The 25,142-nt window shown below is 42.7% G+C and overlaps 1 protein-coding gene across 2 annotated transcripts in view; it reads right to left on the bottom strand.

The window, feature by feature from the left end:
• Positions 1-2,061: 2,061 nt before the first annotated feature.
• VGLL3 (vestigial like family member 3) overlaps positions 2,062-25,142 on the bottom strand; it is a 35,589-nt gene continuing 12,508 nt past the window's right edge. For both annotated transcript variants that reach the window (XM_068270491.1, XM_068270490.1), the window contains exons 2-3: positions 10,654-10,900; positions 2,062-2,811 (exon numbers count right to left, since the gene is read on the bottom strand). In XM_068270491.1, coding sequence (XP_068126592.1) covers positions 2,294-2,811; positions 10,654-10,900 — 765 coding nt within the window. In that variant the 3' untranslated portion in view covers positions 2,062-2,293. The remainder of the gene's footprint in view (positions 2,812-10,653; positions 10,901-25,142) is intronic.

The following is a 25,142-nucleotide window of genomic DNA, read 5'->3' as shown; positions in this document are numbered from 1 at the left end:
ACTATCTGCACGAAATCTGAATGAAAAGGCCACAATTAGCTCAGTAGAGGGAAGTCTCTGGATCTTCCAGAGGCTTCCCCCATTCCCCTCCACCTCACCTTTACAGCACTAGAACTCCTCAAAGCTACGCACTGCAGAGGCGCTGAACAGCTCGCATCTGCGCAGTAGCATGGAGCCGCCACTCATTTGGCTTCATGCTACTGTACAGGTGAAGAGCTTCGGGGGGTCCCAGTGCTGGAACAACGAGGAGGATGAGGAAGTCTTTGGATTATTCAGAGACCTCCCATTATTTAGGTAAGTTCCCATTTGGAGCACTTTTTTTCACTACAGCTACACTTTAATTTAGCTCTTCTCTCGATCCACTCCCTTCCTCTGGAACACCCTCCCTCAACACATCCACCACTCACCCACACTTACCCTTTTTAGGTGCAATCTGAAAACTCCCCTCTCCAGGCAAACATGCTCTCCTACCTAGGACACTTCAGCCACTGACCACCATTTGCTTCCCTTCACCTGCTGTCCTATCCCTAAAAACCCTTTAGACTGTAATGCCGGTTGTTACACATCATAGAATTACCCATTAGACAGACATGTCAAATCGACTATTTTTGACATGTTCAATCTGATTTCCAATCGTTTTTCTGATCGACTTTCTGATCACTTCTATACAAAATCGATCATAAAAGTCAGAAATCAGATCAGACCTGTCAGATATAATTGATTTGACCCATCTATCTGATGGGGAAAATGCCTGGTGTGTACCAGGCATAAGGCCTTTTGGCCGGTCTCTCTTCCCCTTTTGTCTCAATGCTGTGTAATTTGTGTGCATACCTCCCAAATCTACAAATCTGTCATTAATTTGTTCACTGTATCAATTATACTCCACCATTCACCTGTTTTGTTAACCATTGTATTGTTTACTTTGTATCGTTATACCCTGTATGGCGTTTCACAGCACCACGGAAGAAGCTGACGCTAAATAAATCATTAATAATAATAATAATAATAATATATGCCTGGTTCACTTATTCGCTGAAAACTTTCGGGTTTGGGCTATCTGCCATGACTGGTTACATGAAATTATATACAACAAAAAACAAAACAAAAACCAGAAGATAAGACGTTTTCACACACACTGTGGGCCATATGCAATTCACTTTTTCACCTGTGTTTTCTCCCAGGTGATATTTTTAAACATGTCAATAAAATGCCTTTTAAGCCCCCAGAAGGCAAGAAAATGATTAAAATAATTTTGATAGTACTTTTTCACCAACTTTTTGGTACTTTTGTAGTTGAAAAGTACTGGAAAGTTATTTAAAATCAAAGATAAAAAATTATCTCCTAGGTGAAAACTCAGGTGAAAAAGAGAATTGCATATGGCCCTGTATTTCAGCTGCGTATTTAGCTCCCTGCCTGGGGGCCAGTTTTAAAGTGCAGATTGCAGGTCACAGTTCTGCCTTTGTTCCCCAAGAATTACACATAACTGTGTATTGTATATTTATACTGAATATATATTTCTTAATGCATTTAATTATATTGTAGTGTTTTTTATAGCTATTTACGCACATTTTCCACCCTAGGGTAGGCGAACCCTCATCTGCGATTTATGAGAAATGCACTGAACTTATTCTGATTTTATAAACCTTTTATGAACCAGCTATTGTTGATTAACAAGCTGCTTAGAAATATTTCATTTTGTTTTTACAGACCATGAAATATTCTAAGATACAAACAAATAAGAGAGATAGACGTAGAAGAAATATACTGTATATATGACCCAGTTTGAACATATGCTGCTCTCCTTCCAGATCGCTTATGTGTAACCCGTTGTACAGAGGCTATTTATGATGAAACAGAGGGCTTTGCAGAGACTGTCACACCTGTTTCCAACCCCATAAATTGGGGCTTAATCACTTATTATTTCCCCCTAGAGGGATGTGGATTTAATCAGTTCACCGGAGGTACTGTAAAGCATTAATACAGACCACACACACAAAAACTAGACCCAAGCTTAAGAAAACAGATTAAGAAATCATTAATATTTAATATAAAAACAGCCTATTTTTTTCTCAGTAATTCACAGAATGTTTTTGCAGAAAAAAAGTCCACAAAAGACAGACATAGTACAAAACAATAACAGGGAAAAGCACTTTTTGTTTTCAGTGGGGAAAAGTATCCCTTAAGGCAGATTTGGTTAAATTCAGATCCTTACAATGAACATGGAATGCCAACATCCAGAACTTGAAGATGATGCTCCAGCGGTACTGTCCACACGTACAAGTATATGGTATATTTAGGCAGAAAAGCCATTACCCGTCTCAAAGCCAAAGCTCGGTACAATGTCTACAGTGCCGTGAAAGGCCCCGGCCCATGTCGGCGTACTCATTGTGGAGACTGTAGCTTCTGTTTTAGTCACGTCACATTGTTGTGCCGAAACCCTGGCTGCTCGCATGGTGGGCATGACAAGAGGTCCGTATCGTGGGTCCATGTGGGAATTGGGGTGATGATGATGGTGGTGATGGTGATGCATATGGGGATGGTGGTGGTACATGTAAAGGTCATGCATGTGGGCATAGGGTGACGTTGATGGTGACGCCAGTGGATAGTGCCAGGATTCCGTCACAACTGGTGGGACAGTCTGGTGCATATTGTCCCCTGGCCAACTCTGTTCTGTTGTTGATAGGGTGCTGGTGGATGTAGCTGGGAAATCTGGGTGAACTCCACTCAAGCAAGTTGGAGCTGTTGACTGGTACGAGTTTGTCCAAAAAGATGGAGGTAGGCTAGTCCGCTGACCTGGCATTATTGGGCTCTCTGAAAAATAATAAGAACATATTAATCTCTAATTCTTAAGGTGACATTTTATGAATAATTACATAAATGAGTAATTTACAAATTAGAAGTGTTCAAGGAAGCATAAAATAGGGAGAGATCTTCCCCTCCATGCTTTTCATTTTTTATGATTTGGAGGTGTGGGTGGAAGTCATAATAATATAAAAAATAAATAAATTAACATTTGGTACATTTCTGTCCTGCACCTTCACATATTCCAGTTGATCCAGGGAAAGCCAAAAAAAACTTATAAGGCCAAATAACCTTTAAGGGGAAAAAAATTCCTTCACTACTACAGATGGCAGTCAGCTAAGATACCTGAATCAGCCCTGCAGGTAATTATCTAGAAATTATAGCTGCTGATCTCCTTCAATTCAAGAAAAACATCCAAACCTTGTTTAAATGCAGATAAAGAATTTGTCATAATAACTCCTGTGGTAAAATACATTTTAACAACTCACAGGGCTGGTGCACACCAGAGTGGTTCTGGAGCGTTTTTAAAAACGCTTGCAAGCTGAAAACCGCTTGGGTAATGTATTTCAATGGGCTGGTGCACACCAGAGCGCTTCATTTTTTCCACAAACGCAAACTCGGGGGTTGCAGAATTTTTTAGATTTCTGAGGCGTTTCTGCCTCAATGTTAAAGTGTAAGAAAGTGGAAAACTGCTCCGAAAAACACTAGATCAGAGCGGTTTTCCAGGCGTTTTTGTTACAGAAGCTGTTCAGTAACAGCTTTACTGTAACAACATATGAAATCTGCTACACAAAAACGCTCCAAAAAACGCTAGGCATGTTTAGAAAACCGCTCTAAACATGCCTAGAATCGCTCTGAAATCTGTTTCCAAAACCTCTAGCGTTTTGCGGATCTGCTAGAGGTTTTTGGTGTGCACTGGGCCTTACTGTAAGGAACTCTTCCTAAATAGATGGCAAAACCTTTTTTTCCCTCCATATGCAGATATGTCCCCTTGTCCTTTGTATAAGCCTAGGGACAAAAAGCTCACCTACCAAGCTTCTGTATTGCCCTCTCATAAAGCTCTGGATCTATTAACCATCGACATAATTAAATATCCCTGCCACAATCTAAGGCCAGTTTTGTTTTTTAGGGTTACCAACCAACTAAACTGCCCAAATATTTTGAGACTTTGGGAAAAAAACTGAACTGACAGAGAGAACCCATGTGACAACCAGGTGAATTCTAATACTAATTCTGCATGATCTCCATGCTGAGACTCTAGCACTACCAGGTGAGAGTACTAGGTACTTAAAGTGGTACTTAAGTGAAAACAAAGTGAAGAGATAAACAATTGTATCTATCCTCCTACTCCTAAAAATGATTTTTAAATATCCCACATTTTTATGTTATGTTTAAAAACATAAAAAAGCTGATTTAGGCCCAGTGCACACCGAGCGGTTTTTGGAGCGATCCGCCGGCCGCATCCGCCTATAAAAACGCTTGTCTAATGTAATGCAATGGGATGGTGCACACCGGCGGTTTGCGGTTTTTGCCAAGCCGCAAACGCGCCTCCTGCTGCGCGTTTGCGGTTTTCGGAAGCGTTTCGTCCTCAATGTAAAGTATAGGAAAACCGCAAACCGCTCTGAAAAACGCTAGTTCAGAGCGGTTTGCCAGGCATTTTTGTTACAGTAGCTGTTCAGTAACAGCTTTTACTGTAACAATATGTGTAATCTGCTACACAAAAACGCACCCAAAACCGCTAGGTATGTTTAGAAAACCTCTCTAAACATACCTAGAATCGCTCTGAAATCAGCTCCCAAAACCGCTAGCGTATTGCGGATCTGCTAGCGGTTTTGGTGTGCACTGGGCCTTATTGTTTTGTCTCAGCTGAATATAATGGCCCATACTCACGGGCTACAATTGTCGCCGCAACATGTGGCGCGCGCGTGTTGCGGCGACAGGTCGCCCGTGAGTATGAGGCGTTGCACGGGCGCGCACCCCGAACTGTCGCTCGTCGCTGATGTTGCCAGGCGATTGAACCGGTCAATCGCCTAGTGACAGTTGCCGCCGCAACTTCGTCGCAACTGTCGCTAGTCTGCATGTGTATACGGACTAGCGACAGCAACCCCATAGCCGGCGCACTGAGTTCCCGGCGGGGAGGAGGAACGTTGGCGACAGCTTCCGTCGCGCCACTAGTCCCTTTTCCGCAGTGTGTATGCGGAGGGACGTGGCGACGAGCTGTCGCCGAACTGTCGCGCACACGCTCCCGTGTGCTAGCGACATGCAGTTTTGGTTGCCCGTGAGTATGGGCCATAACAGTCTGTCTCTGTGTCTCAGAGTGCTCAAATATATGAACTAATGAGCTTTTTTATCTATCTCTCCTAGCTGAGTAACTGGGCTTCCTAGGTCAGTGATCCGCAAACTTGGCTATCCAGCTGTTAAGGAAATACAAGTCCCATAATGCATTTGCCTTTATGAATCATGACTGTGGCCGTCAGACTACCGCAATGCATTGTGGGACTTGTAGTTTAACAGCTGGAGAGCCAAGTTTGCAGATCACTGTCCTAGAGCAAAGTATGTTATAGCTGTAATTCTTTATCAGTAGTCCGACTGGCTCCCGACTGGAGAAAAACTGTCAGTTGCATCGTAGAATATTAAGCAGAATTACACCTTTAAGAAGATGAGCAGTCTGTTCTGCACAAGACAATTACAAACAATGATGTTTAGTGATACTGTATTAACGAAAATCTAGCGTCTGTGTTTAGTTTTAATATTAAAGTGTGACAGATACGTTGATCCGTGATGATGTATTAAGACATCGTACGAAGATGTATTAAGTGTTTAAAATGCATGAGCATAACCATAAATAACACAAGTATGCAAACAAGCACAAAAATGTTGTAACAGACACAACACAGTAAACAAAATCTTAAAAAATCAGCGTGATGGACTCATGAGATAGTGAAAATGCCTTTTATAGGCATGACAGGAGATGGGAAACCACATATTCAAGAGTGAATAAATCCGTAGTTTGCTGGAGAATTTTTCTCCTTGTTCGGGGCTGAGCATGCTCATTTTTCTAATTATAAGTAAAATGTCAGCTATTTTAAGAGGGAAGATCCCATGGGAACAGTATCTGATGCCTGCAATACATTTGTCTTTCCATGTCTAGCAAAAATGGCATTGAAAGTGGAGGCGTTGCTTGTCATTGTCTGCGATTGTAGGCTATCTGTCGCTTATACTTAAAGAAGGACTCCGCAAAGCTTCACTAAATTTGGCACTGTCTAAATATAACGTTTTTGATTTATGTGTGTGTGTGTTTTTTTTAACAAATTTGTCCTTCAGAAGTTCCTTATATTCCCTAAAGCATCTTCTTTAGTAAGTTTTCTGACTACATGTTCAGGAATCTTGGAGCGCACTTGCACTTGTTTTACGCCTTGCAGCTGTGTCAACAATGAAAGGCGATCTCAGACAGCAACCTGACAATTTTTTATACAGCAGGAGGAGGTGGCAGCACTTCCCAAAGCAGGCTGCATCTGATTGCATAGTTTGCATCTGTTTTGAATACAAGGTATGTATTTAGCCTCTAGGGGGCTCTGCACACCTCTGTTGGTAGTCATTTCAGATGTAGCCTCATTAGGAATGCTGCCAATTTCACCTTGTTCCCAAGAGAAATATGTAGACAATTTCTGTTGTCTGTAAAGATCCCAGCTAAGCATTTACCTGTCCATTCCATTGCATGTGGTCCTGCCAATTAAGCAAAAGAGGACATAGGGTCATCTCCTGCCAGGCCACTGACTAGGGCAAGCCTCGAGGACTATTTATTTAATTACAGTATGAAATTGTCAGTTCAGTATTTTTTACCAACAACAAGAACAGTAGTTTAAATTCTAAAACATTTTTCTCATAATGTTTTAGTAATTCTCTACCTAAGTGTTCACAAATGTATTATCACAGGTTTAAGTTGCTGTTTTAACTACCCATCTCTCTACTCGTATGTTCTTTTTAATTAGATGTGGAAAAAATACATTTTGTAGAAAAAAAAAACAGGAATCTGAAAAAAAGAGATGTAATATTTTCCCAAATGCCAAAATATTATTTTTTTTATTCAATATTTAGTATCAAAACAAATAAATAAAGTAAAAAACAAAAAAACAATGATTACATTTCCTGTAAATTGGCATATTCTCCCTCCTTTTCTAAACCTCATCAGTTTTCTGCTATTTAGCAAGATTATTTACTTCTTAATAGTTTTTTTATACACTTTTCAAAATGTTTATCCTTTTGCAAATCACCTGTACAGATGTCAGAGTTAATGTCTTGACCTCAGAAACGACTGGCTGACTTACTCATGTGCGATGTTTTGCCGGTCAGCCACTCACTATAACCAGGCATCTGTTGACTGGAATCAAGAAGGGTGGTCTCACTTCAGAAGAAGGCAACAAGTTTAAGCAACCGTCTAAGGCAGGGGTCCCCAAACTTTTTTGGTCAAGGGCCGGTTCAACATGCTTCAGACCGCCGGGGGGCCGGAACATACATAAAATTATGTTGAAAAACATTACAGTAAATCTAGGTATTGATTTCCCCCAATCATGCCCGGAGGAGAACTCAAAGCAGCAGCCATTCAGTCATGCAGCACATGAAGAACATCTTTGCGCACCAGACAGTGAAGCATACCCAGGTGACAGCCTGCCGGTCAGTTGGATAGCAGTGTCACCTGATGCAGAATTGAATTGGAAGCCAGTGAATGACTGCTCACTGGCTTCTACAGTATGTGGATGGGTGGGGCTAGCACTGCTATTCTATATGCGGGCCACCGTTATTTAAAGGTGCAGTGGGCCACACCTATAAGTTATACATTTTGTTTGGGGGGCCAGTGAAAAAGCCTTGTGGGGCCGCATTCAGCCCACGGGCCTTAGTTTGAGGACCACTGGTCTAAGGGCTGGTGCACACCAGAGCGGTTCTGGAGCGTTTTTTAAAAAGCTTGCAGGGGGGAAACCGCTTGGCTAATAAAAGTGAATGGGATACATGACTACAAATTAAGTTGTACAGTAGTACCTTACTCTACCTGAGCACTCCCTGCAACGCTGTTATGATTCCACTGAGAATGTTGTGCATATTGAACACAGAGGTGTTGTCTCTCACTCATAAACCTGAAGGCAAGGTGGAGAGGCGTCCAAGAGTATAAAATAATACAAAATTAAAATAATGAGGTGGCTTACCTCAGAGAAGACAGCACTTACGGTTCTGATCAAAAAAGTTTATTAGCACAGGGCTTGTTCTCCACAGGTGATGAATGGATGGTTGCCCAATATTGCAACCTACTTTGGTGAGTATACATTTTGTATATTCAGTTTATTTCAAGTTTTTGAACATGCTAAACCATCTGGGGCCGCTGTGCCTATCTGCTTTTTTTTTTTTTCTTTTGCAAAATGTATAACCTTTTCACCTAGTTTCTCATAAACCTGGTGCAGATTGTGCATTAATAATGTGTAATAGAGGAAGAATACCCTCATTCTCTGTGAAATCATAAACTGAGGAGTCAGAGTTGAAGTCGGAGGCTTTTTGTACTGACTCCACAGCCCTGCATTTTAGGTTGATCGACATAACTAATCATTTTCAAAAATCTTGAGCACTTAAAAAAATAAAGAACTGTGTATGACATCTTTAGCTATTTTGTTTTGAACATTTTGGCTGAATACAGAACATTTTGCATTTATTTTAACACTAAAAGAACTTAAAAAAAGGAGATGGAAAAAGTAGACAGTTTTTTTTCATCTGTGCTTCAACTATGCTACTGAGTTAACATGGAATAAAACTCTGATATAACATTCAATATAGATGTGTTTTCTGCTTTTGTGCACAAGTAATATTGTCCAATTACAAATTACAAGTTCCCAAAGTACAGTTTATCTGCTTTGAAAGCTGCCATTACATTTTATTCATAACTAATGTAATTATTTATTAAAATCTTCTACTGAGCTCTTCTCAACTGTGTACATGCTAGAAGCAGACAGAGCTAATTTTCAGCACAGCTAGGAATGTAGCAACAGATGAATGTAAACAAAAGATAATGTTATCACCTCTTTGGATGCGGATCAGAAGCTGAAGGAGCTTTCCACTGAAGAACAAAGTGCTGTGTTTAACTGTATGAATGCTGCTCTGCTACAATTTTTTTTTTGTGGTAGTAGGTTTGAAGAGGATCTGTATCGAAAAAAAATGCCCCTAGAGAGTACTCACCTCGGGAGGGGAAGCCTCTGGATCCTATCGAGGCTTCCCCCATCCTCCATCCCACGGTGGTAGCAATAGAGCCCCCCGGATGTAAATATTTACCTTCCCGGCTCCAGGCGCAGTAGCGGCTCTCAGCTCGGAAATAGCCAATCCCAGTCCGCTCTACTGTGCAGGCACAAGTCTCCTGCTCCTGCGCAGTAGAGCAGACCTGACTGAGATCGTCTATTTCCGTCTATTTCTAAGGGGAGAGCTGCAACAGCTGGAACAGGGAAAGGTAAATATTGCACAGCCTGACACTTTGTCAGCTGTGCATTCCGTGGGCCAGAGCGAGACCGCCGTGGGATAATGGAGGATGGGGGAAGCCTCGATAGGATCTAGAGACTTCCCCCTCCCAAGGTTAGTACCCCCCAGGGACATTTTTTTTTCTCTTTAAGGCTGTAAGTAATCTTTTAGATCAAAGAAAAAAATGCAGAATTTCAGACCACTTTAAAGAGACACTGAAGCGAAAAAAAAAATATGATATAGTGAATTGGTTGTGTACTATGAATAATTACTAGAAGATTAGCAGCAAAGAAAATATTCTCATACTTTTATTTTCAGGTATATAGTGCTTTTTCTAACATTGCATCATTCTATAATATGTGCAGATTACACAACACTCAGCATTCAAAATGAGTCTTTCAGAGCAGTCTATGAAGTAATGACCTCTCCTCTAGCAGAGAAAAAGTAAACAGTTCACTTACAGTTGAGATAATAAAAGTCAGATAACAGCCCTCTCCACGACTAAAGGTAGCCATACACTGGTCGATTTGCCATTAGATCGAACAGCTGACAGATCCCTATCTGATCGAATCTGATCAGAGAGGGATCGTATGGCTGCCTTTACTGTTTCAGCCTGAAACCGATCACAATCTGTGGAGCCGCCGCTGCCGCCTGTCCCCCCCCCCCCCCCCCCCCCGCGCATACATTACCTGGCGCTGGCTCCCGGGCATCTTCTCCGCATCTTCTCCACGCTGCACCCGCTCCATCCCGGCGCTTCCTGTGTCACTCCGTGACCAGGAAGTTCAAATAGAGCGCCCTCTATTTGAACTTCCTGGTCACTGCAGTGACAGGAAGCGCCGGGATGGAGCGGGTGCAGCGCGGAGAAGATGCGGAGAAGATGCGGAGAAGACGCCTGGGAGCCAGCGTCAGGTAATGTATACCTGATCGGATCGGCCGCCGCTAGCGACGCGCTCCCTACCCGCGGGCGATCGAGGGTAATTTCCCGCACGGCGCGATCGACGAACCGATGCGATTTCGGGAGGAAATCGGATCGGCGGGTGCGTTTAGCGCGAACGATTGGCAGCAGATTCGATCCCAGGATCGAATCTGCTGTCGAAACGGCCGCGAATCGGGCCAGTGTATGGCCACCTTAAGACTTAGTCGGAGAGCTTAATGGCTTGTTTGCATAGAGATAACAACTGGAGTTTCTCAACTCTTCCTGTACTGGAAACAATTAGACTGATGTATCTGATCTTAATGTTTTATTTCTTAGCTGTACTACACATACAAATCATAATAGCATCATTTTTGTTTCGCTTCAGTGTCTCTTTAAGTTCTACAAACACCACAGTAAAGATTGAACTTAGATTTTGTCATTACCTCGGCTAGATCCTGCTTTGGTCTTAGAACTTGAGTTTTCGGGGTTTAAGGTGCTTATTTGGCTCAAGGCTCTTGTGAAATGTTCATCTACTACTGCCCCAATGTCTCCATGAAAGTAAGTGAGAAGGACACAACGTGAATTCAGGTACTCCATCTCTGCAGGCTGGTCCTTTTCATCCTCTTCCTGCTTGGTGGGAAAAGACAACTCCAATGCTTCTTGCATCTTATTATATGCAGCAATCTTTTTCTGTAGGAGAGCAAAAGACTAATTAGCACAAATGTTCACAAGCAAGTTTTATAAAGCTTACAGGGCTTATTTTTGATATTTTCTAAAATGTAATATTACAGGTAGGCAAAAAATCCAGCAAAACACGGGTGCCTAGGGGGCGCCAAAATCACCTGCTTTGCTTACATATGGTGTGGATTAGATTGTGAGCACCACTGAGGGACACTTATTGACATGACCATGGACTGTATAAAGTGCTGTGGGATGATGTCAATCCTACCTAATAATCTGTGTCCCTGCGTCCCACGTCTGTGTGTCAGTTCTTTTGCGCTACTGCGCATATCCTGCACTGACTCAGCCGTTGGGACAGGATGCAGGGGCCTTGAGGTGGGCCGGCTGGGCGACCAGGCGTGTGTGCGCGCTTGGCAAGGGTGCGGGTGGCGTCGGTTGTGCGCAGCGGGTGGGTAAGTGCGTGCAGTGACAGACCTAGAGGTCACTAGTGCTATTTAATTCATAGTAAGAGTAACAACAAGTTGGACCACATTTACTTAAAAAGGGAACTTTATGGAATGCAACTTTATTAACAAAATGGCTTATTTTCAAAAAAATATTCCTAAGTTATTTAGTCAGTGTTTTCCCATTGTAAAATCTTTTCTCACTCTGATTTACATTCTTAAATTTAGCAGTGATGCCAGTATCTTTACTGTTGGCAAAGTGCATCATGTGGGATGTTGTTTTCTTCCCCATCTGTGTAGTGAGCAGGAACATCACATGGTCTCCCAGAGCGCATTAGGGCAGAAGGCTGCATTACATCATAGCTTGGGTACATATCTCTAGTAGGGCAGGGTTACATATGAATAATACAAAAATATATAAAAATAAAAATAATTTCTGATACTGAAACTAGGATAATTAACATAGTAATTGGCAGTGTTTTCTTATTTAGATAAGAAGGGAAAACATCTCCTGTGAATTCTAATAAAAAAGGCCCACCTGTTAAATAATAGGCACTAGGCAAATAGGTGCAAGACAGTGGCGTAGCAATAGGGGTTGCAGAGGTAGCGACCGCATCGGGGCCCTTGGGCCAGAGGGGCCCCATGGGGCCCTCCCTCAAACACAGTATTAGTTCTCTATCGGTCCTGTGCTGTTAATAATAACTTCTATAGATGCTATAAATAATTGTAATCATTAACAAACTGTTCCCGATCCCCTTCTTGCACCTCTGACACTGTGATTGTTCTTGGCAGGTTTTGGTGCGCCGTATCAATTGTTATGTATAGAGTGCTTGGGGGGGCCCCATGTAAAACTTGCACCGAGGCCCATAGCTCCTTAGCTACGCCACTGGTGCAAGAGAATGCAAGGCTGCACCCCCCCCCCCCCCCCGCACACACACACACACACACACACACCCGCAATGTGTGCACAGCCGCAACCCACGGCCGCGGCCCACAAAATTGTTATATAGGATAGCACATCTCTACTTCCTATTTTAAGCAGTAGAACTGAAATATGATCAAAAGACCACAATGAGCCAATTGAACATTTCTAAACTGGCTCTAATGTTTCTCCATATCATCTTCTAGATGAGAATTTATGTAGGAAAATTGACTTTTCCCCAACCATCAGTCTGCACTGTCAGCTCCTCTGATCCAACAGAGTTACATAAATTAGAACCACAAGACAATCAGAATTTCATATGGTTTCCACACCTGCTTGATCCAAAAAGTAAATGTGAACTATTTTATGCAAAATGTCATGTGTAACCAATTGAAAGAAAAAAAGTTGGTTTCTGAAATATTCCTAGAAAAGTAAAACACATGTTAAGACAGTTTCTTTTAAAAAGAAATTCCACTTTTGCTAAACAATCGTAACAAGCATATGCCAGTGTTCTACGCCTTTTTTAATTTAATATTTGAACTTCACTAAATATAATTTTTCCTTTTTATATTACAGCCAGTTGTTAATGTCCAAAACAGACTGCAAGCTAACATTGCACTTCTTTGCAAGCATGACACCTACACTACCAAGCAGGTTGCTACGGCGCTCGGCGCCAGGCCATGAAATGGGCGCCACTATAGCAGTGATGCTATAACGCGCACCACGTGCAAGGGAAATTTAGGGTTCTGGCGATCACCGGATCGGAGGGGGAATAATATTTAACACTACCGGAAATTTGAGCCATTGCGCCAAACTGGCAGTGTACCTATACGTAACCCTACAATGCGCTAAAACTTTAAGAGAAATGTGAAGCAAGAAAAAAACTTAGATGATCTAGTTGAAGCATCCTGGTCCTCTCTAGGTGTCCTCATTCCAGTACTCTTCTCCTGGTGAAATTATTAGACCAAGTACTTTCCACAGACACGCGGATCTGTACTGTGCATGTACGAGTCCAAACTTGAACAGATGCCCCAGTCTTCAGAAGTACGCCGGGATGCGATTGTTTCCGAAGCCTTTTGAGAAGTCCCGAAGGCGCAGAATTTCAACAGGGTACAGCTGTGAACCGAGAACACAGAGATTGGACCAAGAAGGCTCTATGGGATCCAGAGCCTTCCTTCTCCATAGGTGAGTATCTATGTTTTGTTTTTGTTTTTTTTTTCTCGTTTCATATTTGCTTTAGCACCCCTTGCCTCATATTAGATCGATATTTCTTGCCCTGCCAAAAAATAGCTGTGATCCTTCCAGGCCTGGACACCTTGAGATTTCCAAACATGTCCTGTGGTACCTGACACCAAGATGTTAGCAGCACACCCATTAAGTCCTGTATGTTCTGAAATAAGGGCTTCATAGATCAGACCTGTCTGCCCAGAACATCCTTCAGATGCCCAAGTAGACTGAAACCTAGGAATTATGGAAGCCAAAGAAAACATGATTCATCAGATCAGGCCACCTTCTTCTATTGCTCCATGGTGCAGTTTTGATGTTCCTTTGTAGAAGTTGTTAGTGGTGGACAGAAGAAAGCATGGGTACACTGATTTGTCTCCAGCTATGCAGCCTCATCCACAGCAAGTTCTACAGTATATGATTCAACACATTTCATTCATGCATAAAAGTTTTGTTTTCGTAATTTGCACTCTACTGTGATGGTGGACCAGATGAGCCTTGGTCTCCCATGACCCTCTTTCCAATTTACCAGTGGTCTTTCCTTGGATCAATTTTAATAGGTACTAACAACTGCATACTGGGAACACCACCCAAGAGCTGTTGTTTTGTAGATAAGCAAGACAAAATTATTTACTTCCATCCCTAAAGTGTGATGAAAATGTTATCTAGTGTAAACATTAAGCATGTCGTAAAACCTCTATTATTGGTATAAAAGGTACTGGAAGGGTTAATACTCAAACTTTTCACTTCACAAATTGTTGTAGCCATCCCAGAATTGTCAGGTTGACTTGAGCTGTACTAAGCTGTATAAACAATGTAGAAAAGTTTCTGCTGCATCCAGTAGGGTAACAGCCAACTTTCTTTCCTTTATTTGCTCAATAATTACTTAATTGCAAGTCAGTCTGATCATTTGTACTGAAACTGGCAATATTGTCAGTTTGCATCAGTGAAGTATTAAAATGCCTTCAAATTACATTAGAACAGTCTTATAAAGTTTAATATTAGAGTTTTACTGAGTTTAATGTTTTAGAGAAAAAAAAATACTTTCATCCCACTTTAATCTGTATTGTATATTTAGTTTATTTTGTTCCTAGCAAAAATGAAATTTAACGTCAAGAATTTTTTTTTGTCTACAACTGAAATGGCAATGAAAATCCAATGCAAGAATAATAACATTTCACAAATAAACAGCAGCGCTACAGACACCGTGTGGAATTCTCTCCCACCAATCAGAACGCGCGTAATAAATTATGTGTGTAAAAGAATGCAGCATACCTCCTAACCTCATCCATTTCCAGGCAAACCTGATGTTCCATTAACACTAACACATACACACCAAAGCATGCAGCCTGAGGCTGTTATGTAACAATGCGAGCCAAGATATAGACAAGGAATAAGACAAATGTTTCCTTTTCCTTCATCTGCCAAGAAGCTCCTCAGCCTGACATTTTCTTAGGCTCATGTTCAAAACTCTGGGGTGACTTCACAGGAAAAAGTTCAGCTGCTTCATTCTTAAAGCGCCGGCTCAGGTACGGTTCTTATACACATCTGTCAGAACATTATTTTAAATTAATTATAGTTAAAAAAAGTTTTGTTAATTTTGGTTTTCTTTTTCAAGATGGAAAAGGAAAGCACCTGCTGGACAAGTTCTTAGATTCTCATTTACAATCAATGAGACATTTTGGGAGAATCGGTTTTCAGCAGATCGACTGAATTTTCCAGGAATTGAATAAAAATTGATAAGCGTATGGACATGTTATCTTTTCCCCTAATGAACATTCATTCCTAACCCTAACCTGGTCCCTAACCTTTCCACCTAATGAACACCCTATCCTGACCCCTAACCCTAACTTTTCCACCAAATAAACATTCCTTCACAGCTACTTACCCTAACCTCCCCTAATGAACACCCTATCCTGACCCCTAACTATAAACTCTCCCCCAATGAACATTCCTTCATGACCCTTAACCCTAACCTCTCCGCCTAATGAACACCCTATCCTGACCCCTAACTCTAACCTCTCCCCCAATTAACATTCCTTCCTGACCCCTAACATCTACGTCTAATGAACACCCTATCCTGACACTAACCTCTCCCCCTCAAGAACATTCCTATCTGACCTCTAACCTATTCCCCAAATGAACAACCTATCCAGACCCCTAACCCCTCCCCCAAATAAGCACCCTACCCTGACACATAACCCTAACCTCTACCACTTAAAGAGAACCAGAGACGAAGCACCCTCATGTATTTTATTACATTTATCAGTGGGAACATGACAGTAAACACCTACCTTGCTTTTAGTTTCAATCTTATCTGCTTAATTAGTCTATTAGCAGCTGTGATAAGAATCCCCGACTGGCTCAGTCTAGGTTTGACCTGGAATCATTATAGCTGAGTCACTCTTCTGTGTAGTCTTTTCAAGCCCGAGCCTGCCACCTCCTGGCTCAAATTTCCTGCTTTGCGTACTGAGAGCTGGGATGACCTGGGAGGGGCTGCTGCTGCTGAGAGAGTCTCTGAAACAGACAAGTGTGGCTGCAAGCCTGTAATATGATCTATGTGCTCTGTGTGCTCTCAGCATAGATACTGATGATGACTGCAGTTTCATTCCTATGAGAGACTTCCTACAGGCAGCTGTACATCATACCAAAATGAAAGCACAGAGATGAAAGGCTGCAGCAGCCTTTCTCATATAGCCTAGACAGCAGCATAGTCTCATATAGCCTAGACAGCACATCCAGAACAACTCATAACCCGGAAGGAGAAGGGATATGAGCCGGCAGCCATATTTGATTTTTCCTGGAGCAATATTGGATAAAAAACACTAAAAAAGGCACACCAGAGCAGCGAAATTATCAGATAGAGCATTTATTCATTACAAGCTATCGACTGATATGTTTATTTTGTGTGAAACGTTCATCTCTGGTTCCCTTTAAAAACATTCCTATTTGACCCCAACCCTAATCCTTAAAACGGACCTCCTCCTACCTTATCACCTATCACTAACACTCTAAAAGTATAATTTTTCTTTAACCTGTATTTCTGACTAATACTAATCTTCCATCATCTTCATAGCTAGGTGTCTGAGTGCTGGTATTCAGTGCTTGGATTTCAAATAGCTGAATGCCGGCATGATGTACTATAGCCAAAAGCCGCCAGTCAGCAATACAATAACCAAGCACAGGTACCTACAATAAACACAGCTGTGCATATTTGTAAATTTGCACTGACTCTGTGGCATGACCCAAATTAACAGCCACTATTGGGTTACATTTTAGGCATTCATTAAATTCAACTTTGTTGAAGGAAAATAGGGCATTACACTAGAATTATTAGCTTGTTCCCTGAGAGATAGTAAAGCGTACCTGTACAGAAGTGTTGCTATGCAACAGCCTAGCAACGCATCCTGTGACTATGAAAGAGGGATGATGACACCAAAACCAATGGGGCGACTTGGTGGGGTAAAGTGAGGAATATGGGACCATCGGCCAGTGATTCTCGTGTAAAATTCGGACATGTTGGATCATTAAAGAGAACCCGAGGTGGTCCTTGGGGGGGGGGGGCAGATGGGACACAGAGGCATGTTTTCTGCCTCATGATATGCCTCTGTGTGCCCCCCCCCCCACTGCTGCGCTATAGCCCCCCGAGATTGGCAATATTATTTGTCGCCATCTCGGAGGTAAACACAGGGGAGAGGATTTCCCTGTTCAAAATGCCCGCAAGGGGCGTTCCTACAGGGTCTCCAGAGCTGCCATTGGCAAGCTCTTTTTCCCAGGCCGCGCCCACTGCCACTCCCCCACCTCCCTGCACGCTGTGAATGAGAGACAGTCTCTCGTCTCATTCCAGCGTCGTGACCCAGAGGTCGTGAAAGTGGGCCAGTGCAGCCCACAGGAGTGGCGGGGAGTGGCGTTTTTTTGCGGCTACCTGATCTGCTCAGCCCCAAGGATTAGGTAGCCTATTTTTTTAAAAATGTTATGAGCCCACCTCTGGCTCTCTTTAAGCAACTTTGGGGGACACCTGTACATGCGCTAGACCGTCTGCCTCTGTTGAGAACTATCGAGCACATGTCTAATGCTTTAGAACTGATTCATTCATTCATGCATTTTCACAAAAGACAATGGAATACAGTAGAATCCCTTTATAGTAAACTCCAAGGGACCAAGAAAAGTCGTTTACTATATCAGAAGTTTACTATATCAGAATTAGTCACACATTATACAGACGCATTTACTGGGTCTTGAAGACTGAGTTTACTATATGCAGAGGTTTACTATATCAGAGTTTACTATAATGAGATTCTACTGTAGTGAATACTCTGAGAAGCTGCATCTGTTTGTGCTCTGGTGATGAAATGACTGATGTCTGACACGCTAAGCTTCCGATTACACTGGAGAACCCAAAGAGCAAGTTTTAGCATCACAAAAGGTGAGCAGTCCTCTCTATAGGGAGAGTCCAGTAATCTGTCTCATCCTACTGTAAGACAGACATGAGTGATGACTGTCCACCCACTTGTGCAGTAAATAGCCTCTTCCCAGGGGGACTTCCTGCATCTTGCACTTGAAAGGGATAATGAGGACTCTGACTGACAAGCCAGCAGGGAATGACACAACATTTAGAAGACTCTGCTGACAGGTAAATATTGGAGCGGACAAAGCAAAAAAAAAAGGAAAAATAAAACCAACAACAAAAAAAAAAAGTTGATAATGGTATCTACAAAGACCGTCCTTAAACAATAAAGCAAAAATGAATTTAAAAAAAAAAACACCCCAATAGGCAAAGTGTATAAAAAAAACTGTGATTTTTTTATTCTAATTAGTCACAGATTGCCCAGCAAGCTCATGGTGAACCTGAACTAGGAGTGTGTAAGGGGCTACAAAGGACAAAAAAAAATTCTCTTACTAAAAAGTTATGGAAGACAAGTTTGCTTTCTTAAAACAGAAGATATTTGCAAGATATTTGCAATAATTCAGGTTGAAGTGCGCTCCAAGATGTCTCCCACGATGCAACACTGCTGAAATCTGCAAATTATCCATTGTTGTCCATGCAAGCCAGCCACACCTCCAGATCCACTGGAATGCAATGATGTGCCAGCTTGTTAATATTACAGAACCACAGTAATGCAACATGCATACAGACTGTTTCTGATTGGTTGATCCTCATCAGTGCATGGCATGGATTAATGTGGCTCTATGCCTATGGGGTAGGACTTAAAGTACCCAGAAGGAAAGATTGCTCAGCAAGCTTATGGTGAACCAGAACTCCAAGGAGTGTGTAAGGGGCTACAAAGGACCAAAAAGCTCTCTTACTAAAATGCTATGTCATTTTTAGTAAAGTGACAGAAAACAGAGCTTTAAATACTGGTATTATAAATGCTGGAAGCTAAGCGGTGTGAGCATATTTCATAAAAGTCCTGAGACAAACCGCAGAGCGCTTTTTTCGATCTGTCAGCGCTGCGTTTTAAAAGAACGGCTCCCAATGACTGCATAAAAATCACAGTATAAATCAAGGCAAAGTCGCCACGATTTTTTGAAAAATTACAATCACTTAGATTTTGCCTCGATTTTACCACGATTTTTATGCAAGAGAATGGGAACACTTGCAAATGCAAAAATGCAAATGGATTGCTGATGGATCCACAAGCTCTCTGCAGTGTGCCTAGGGCCCTTTTTCACTAAGCGCGATCACAAGTGAACTTGCCTGCGATTGCGCAAGCTGCTTTTTCCACTATCCGCGATTGCACCGTAAAGCTGTTGGGAGTGGAGCTTGATGGTGATGAGAATTGCACAAACTGTGGGAAATAAGCACCACAATTTACATGTAAATTATGGGGCTCTAGCGATCGGCAAAACAGCCACGATCAACTTTTTGAAGCGGATCATAGCTAGTGGAAAAGGGCTCGTGGATAGTGGAAAAAGCAGCTTGCGCAATCGCAGGCAAGTTCACTTGGACTGTTTTTCATTAAAAAAAATGCATTTAGAGCTGTGATGTGATTGCATTTCTTCTATTTGCCAGTACCGCGATTATGCTGCAATCTGTCAGATGTACAATGCGATTGTAGTGCGTTTTGGGATTTCTGACGGAAGAAAAAAATACAGGAGGCCAATTACATGAAAAATGCAGCACGTGTGATGATTGCGATCGGAGAGAATCACATTGCAAATGCAGGGCACAAATGGAAACACCCCCACGCGGTTTCCCTTAGTGTAAAGTGTCCTTAGCGTTTTGCGATCACAATCGGAGCTCGAAACACACTCAATGGGAAATATCCCTTACCTTTTTAGCACTGCAACCTAATCTTTATTGCATTTTCTCCTAGCCAAAGTGGTACAAAATTACTTTTTATTCTATTTAATGATTGTGATCTTTCACTAAACAAGTTTTTTTTCGGATTTTTTTTTAGTATTCATATAGCACATATTTTTTGCAGCACTGTACACAGCATATAGTCTTGTCACTATCGGCTTACAATCTAATCTCTCACAGATTGATAGCTCTTTCTCGATTCGATGGGTGGTGGTGAGTGGCTGTTCTTAGTTGGTGGTGCGGGGATCGGGACTCGATCCCTCAGGTGACAGGTCGGTGCTGAATTCTGTACAGGGACATCACTTCTTTTCGTTGTGTGAATACCATATTTTTCGGACTATAAGCCGCACCTAGTTTTAGAGGGCAACAATCAGGGGTAAAAAAATATTTACTAAACCTGGAGCGTCTATGGGTCAGTGGCGTCCTGTATGACTATTGCGCTGCCATAGCCTGCACTAGTACTCAGAGGGCGCCGTACTTCCTGCTTACTGATGCCCGCTGCATGACCCCAGTGGCCCACGTGGGCCATAAGGTCACGCAGGAGACATCAGTAAGCAGGAAGTACGGCGCCCTATGAGTACAGGTAAAGGCTATGGCAGCTCATTCTGATAGCACGTGATTCCTCGATCTCCCAGCGGCATCTAGCCATGGAAGAGCAGATGTCTGGAAAGAGTTTGGACAAGGGCTGGTGAATGGAGCCCTGTGCTGAGACGACCACTGCCATCCAAGTACTAGTGCAGGGACTGACAGCACAATATGACGCCACGTGATTCCCTGATCTCCCGACAATGCAGACAGTAGCATGTGGTAGTGGAATAGTGTATGGCCTGAAGTTATTGCAAAGGGCTGGTGAATGAAGCCCCATGCTGTGACAGCCTCCTGCATTATCAGAGGTGCTCTGTTCCACTTTCGATGAAGGAATTGTGGGGCACATTCGGACTATAAGATGCACCCACTTTTTCTCCCCACTTTTAGGGGTAAAAAAGTGTGTCTTATAGTCCGAAAAATACGGTAAAAGCGTTTGAATTTAAGTTTCTGACAGGACCTTGCACCCCTTCATGGTTACATTTCAAAGAACAAACATTTCTCTCTGCATTATTTCATCAGGTTTCATGGGGTTAAGCAGAGCAAACTGGTTGATTAGCAAAAAATAGCTGTGTATAAAATAGTTTCTGTTCATCTTTCACCATCTTCTTTTTTCACATATCATTCCACCACATTGGCGGATTTGCTCTACTGAGCATGCACGGACCCTACTCGCACATGCCCAGTATGCATGCTCTCATCCATGGCCAGGTATGTGGCCAGAAGAGGGATCCAGCGTTGGATTGGTGGGCTTTACAAGGATGCAGAAAGCATCAGGACCATCCAGAGGCTTCCAACTACTGAGCTATCACACATTTTTATACCTCATTTAAACATATACAAACTCCACAAACGTACAATAAGCACAAAGACACCACCACACAATTTAACAGCAAAAACAGGTCTAAGACAAGCAGGTCTCAGAAACCAGTAATCAGGATAGAGAGAAAAATATGCAGGCAAATACACCATCAACAGAAGCCAAGGCAGACTGAAGTTATCTCAATGACCTGAGGGGTATGGAGTCCTCTAACACACAGTTCCCCAACCCTGTCCTCAAGGCCCACCAACAGTACATGTTTTGCAGAAAACCACAAACATTCACAGGTGAGGTAATTAGCATCTCAGCAGAGCTTATAAACTGCCACTCTGGATTTCCACAAAACATGCACTGTTGGTGGGCCTTGAGGACAGGGTTGGGGAAACAGGACAGTTGTTCAAGATAACTAAACTATACAGCTGCAGCGGAAAGCCTGCTGGAGGGAGGGGGAAGTCCAGGCTCAAAATACAAACCTCTGGTGAAGTGGAGAACTGCAGGTGAGTCCAAAGCAAAGACGAGCCATCTGCTGGTGAGCAGTGGAATTTCACCGTGGACAAGCAAGCAATGCCACCACCGAATGGTGAAAAGGTGCTGCAGCATTCCTAACAGAGGGATGTAACGATTGGTGTCAGCAACACAGATTTTTCTGATTATTGGTGATCTGCAGTATCACCAATAATACAGATGCTATATCTGATTATGTGGTGATCTGCAGAATCACCAATAATACTAGTATAGCTAGACACAGGACACCTAATGTGGTATTGTGTTTGGTGCAACAGTAATAGGAGAAGTTATCTCCCAAGGAGCGGGAGATACAGACAATATTGCAGCCAAGGATCCCCTGAGGGGCAGGGGATTCAGACTGCACTGCAGCCAGTGGACGCCTGAGAAGCAGGGACCACTGACGGTGTTAGAGAGTCTGATCACCTGAAGGGCAGGTGATCAAGACTAAGCAATAGCCTAGGATCTCCTGAGGAGCAGGGAATGCAGGCTATACTGCAGCCAAGAATTCCCTGAGGAGCAGGGAATTCAGATAGTACTGCATCCAGTGGACACCTGAGGAGCAGGGGCCACTGACTGTGCTGCAAGTAAGGTCACAGGTGGAATGAGTGATTATGACTGTACTTCAGCCAAGGATTCCCTGAGGAGCAGGGAATCAGACTGTACTGCAGCCAGTGGATCCCTGAGGAGCAGGGATCACTGACTGTGCTGCAAGATGATCTCCTGAGAAGCAGGTGATCAACAGACACTATTTGCAGCTAACAAACACCTGAGGAACAAGTGTCACAGACAGTACAGCAAGACTGATCACCTAAGGGTTAGGTGACAGCCCTTAAGATTTCCCTCACTAGTGGTAAGACCAACTAGTGAGGACAGAAAGGTCAGACAAGCAAGGTCAGCAACGAATGGGCAGATACAGTACAGAGGCGGAAGACTGATTCGGTATCTAGGTACAGGCAGAGTCGGCAACAGTAATCAGATAGGCAGAAGTACCGAATCAGTAAGCAAGAGAGTAGTGAGGAGAGCGAGAGATCATAACAGTTAAACTGTAGTAATATAGCAATATCCTAGTCTAGGTGTGAAGTCCTTGGTTTCAACACCTGGGAACTAGACTAACAGATGTACAATAGCAATATCCTAGTCTAGGTGTGAAGTCCTTGGTTTCAACACCTGGGAACTAGACTAAAGAATGGTACACAAGTCTTACAATATAATAGTACTTAAAGCTATCAACGGAATCAGTGTGAATTCCGAGCTCCGGCTGGTTCTAACACAATGTAAGATCTGTGTAGGGTCTGAGTGCTCACACGTAAGCATTCGCAACAGCAGACAACTTGCAACTGACAGGCAAGTCCTATAAATACCCAGAGCGCTCCACAGCGCCGCCCCAGTCACTCAGCCAATCCCTAGTATAGCTGGAGTCAGCTGATCGGCTTGATCAGCTGACTCCCCTTCTACTTGCATAAAGGCCCTGTCGCCTGGCGCGTGCGCGCGTAGCTCTTAATCTGTGTGCACTAGAAGGACCAGGCGAACCAGCAGCATGTAGCTGCGTGGCAGAAGCCGCCGGCTGGAACGTGGAGATAGCCGCCATGCCGCTTGCCCATGCGGCGGCATCTCCGCTATTCTTTACAAGGAATAGAGAAGAGACTTGACCATGTTTACAAACTAGTCTGATCCCTTCACCCTCTGCAGCTCTCAGCTGGTGGTGTGCAGAGCATTCATCGAAAATAAGACCTTTGCAGAACAGTCTGATTGGGGCAATTTTCCGCTTGTGTGAATCATCTTGCTAAAGTTCATTTAAAGAGGAATACTCATTAAAGAGGAACTTTACTGAAAATAGTGTAATGAATAAAATTGCTTACTTTTTTTTACAATATTCATTTACAAATTGTTTACAAATTATTTAGTCAGCCTGATTTACATGCTGAAATTTATCACAGGTGGCGACTTCTTTAGTCCTGTCACATTATGTCTGCAGAATGTTTGTTTCTGAAAATTCTGGAGCCAGTGAAAATAATTTTGCATAGCTAAACAGCCTAGAATTTCACATAGCTAAACAGCCTAGGCTAAGCATCATTGGGAGGGTGGAGCTACATTCTAATATACAGTAATATATAGATATAGGAAGTGTTTCTGATGCTGAAAGCAGGAAAATTACCATAAAAGTGGTTATCCTGAATAATTTATTGCATTTTACTATGTGTTACTCTTTAGGAGAAATGACTTGCACTCTGGATTCTTACCTGAATATTTTCTAACTGACGCTGTACCTCCCTGCAGGCATGTGACCCTCCCGATGAGGCTTTAATCACCATATATGGAATAAACCCTCCCTACTGTGACATGCTGACCTGCAGCTTGGTTGCACCCATAAGTGGCAAATGGTAAAAGTAATCATGGAAGGAAGGAGCGGGGGTCCCAAGATGCACAGCGTTATATGAGAAGTGAGAAGGCGGAGGAGAGGTGCAAAATCATGGAGGAGGAGAAAGTGCCAGCAGATTAGGGATGGTCGTAGTCAGCCAACTTCGCTACGCTGGAACTACACGTAGTTCTGTGCAATTACGATTCGCAAACTACAGTTTCGAAATCAGAAACTTCGCTACGTTTGCATTTTGTAGACTATGCGTTAAAATACGGAAGCTTCGCGTAGTGCGAAGCATTGTGTATGCGGACGCTTAGGCCCTTATGCGGAAAAATTTCCGCAATAATCCGCTAAATATGCGCATGGGTGAACAAATATATGTGTACATTCCACCTTCCAATGCGGAATTGTATACGTATAGAAGGCAATAATATTTCTGTGCATGCGCAATGATCCCTATAGACGCAGTTACCGCACGCGTAGTTGACTTCGCAATACATACGTCAACTACGCGTAGCGGACGAAGCTTCGCATAGCGGTACTACGACTGCGTGGAAATACGTAGGCAACGTTTTTAAACTTCGTCTATGAACTACGATGCGTAGTTACGGACTACGACGCGTATATTCGCACTGGTGTAGTTTATGAGCAACCCTGCAGCAGATGCCAACCACAACCACGGTGCTCACCAAAATCTACAGAAGAAAAGCGGGAAAAGGTGGACCACAGGCAGAAGCAGGCAGAAGGGTAGAATATGCTTATATCACAGATTTCCAAAGGGGAAAGCAGTATTCGGAAATCGGAGCGGTATTCCATGTACCAAGACTCTGACTTTTTAGGTCAATCACGAGGCATTAGGAAGTGCGGATTCCACATTAAACAGCGTACATCTGCAAAATATAGCGGATTTCACCGAATTTGAAAATCAACATAAACTTTATAAAAAGCAATCACAAAAAACTATTTTGCGGAATTCAGAATGTTACAAGTTGGAATGCGGAATTCCATCGGATTCGGAAATCAGCAATTCCGACCATCCCTAGTTTTAAATAGAGCATATGCTTTTCTTTTTTTTTATCTAGTTTAA

Source organism: Hyperolius riggenbachi, chromosome 2 (genome assembly GCF_040937935.1).
Source record: "Hyperolius riggenbachi isolate aHypRig1 chromosome 2, aHypRig1.pri, whole genome shotgun sequence".
Classification (NCBI taxonomy): Eukaryota; Metazoa; Chordata; class Amphibia; order Anura; family Hyperoliidae; genus Hyperolius; species Hyperolius riggenbachi.
This window is presented reverse-complemented; position numbering and strand designations above follow the sequence as displayed.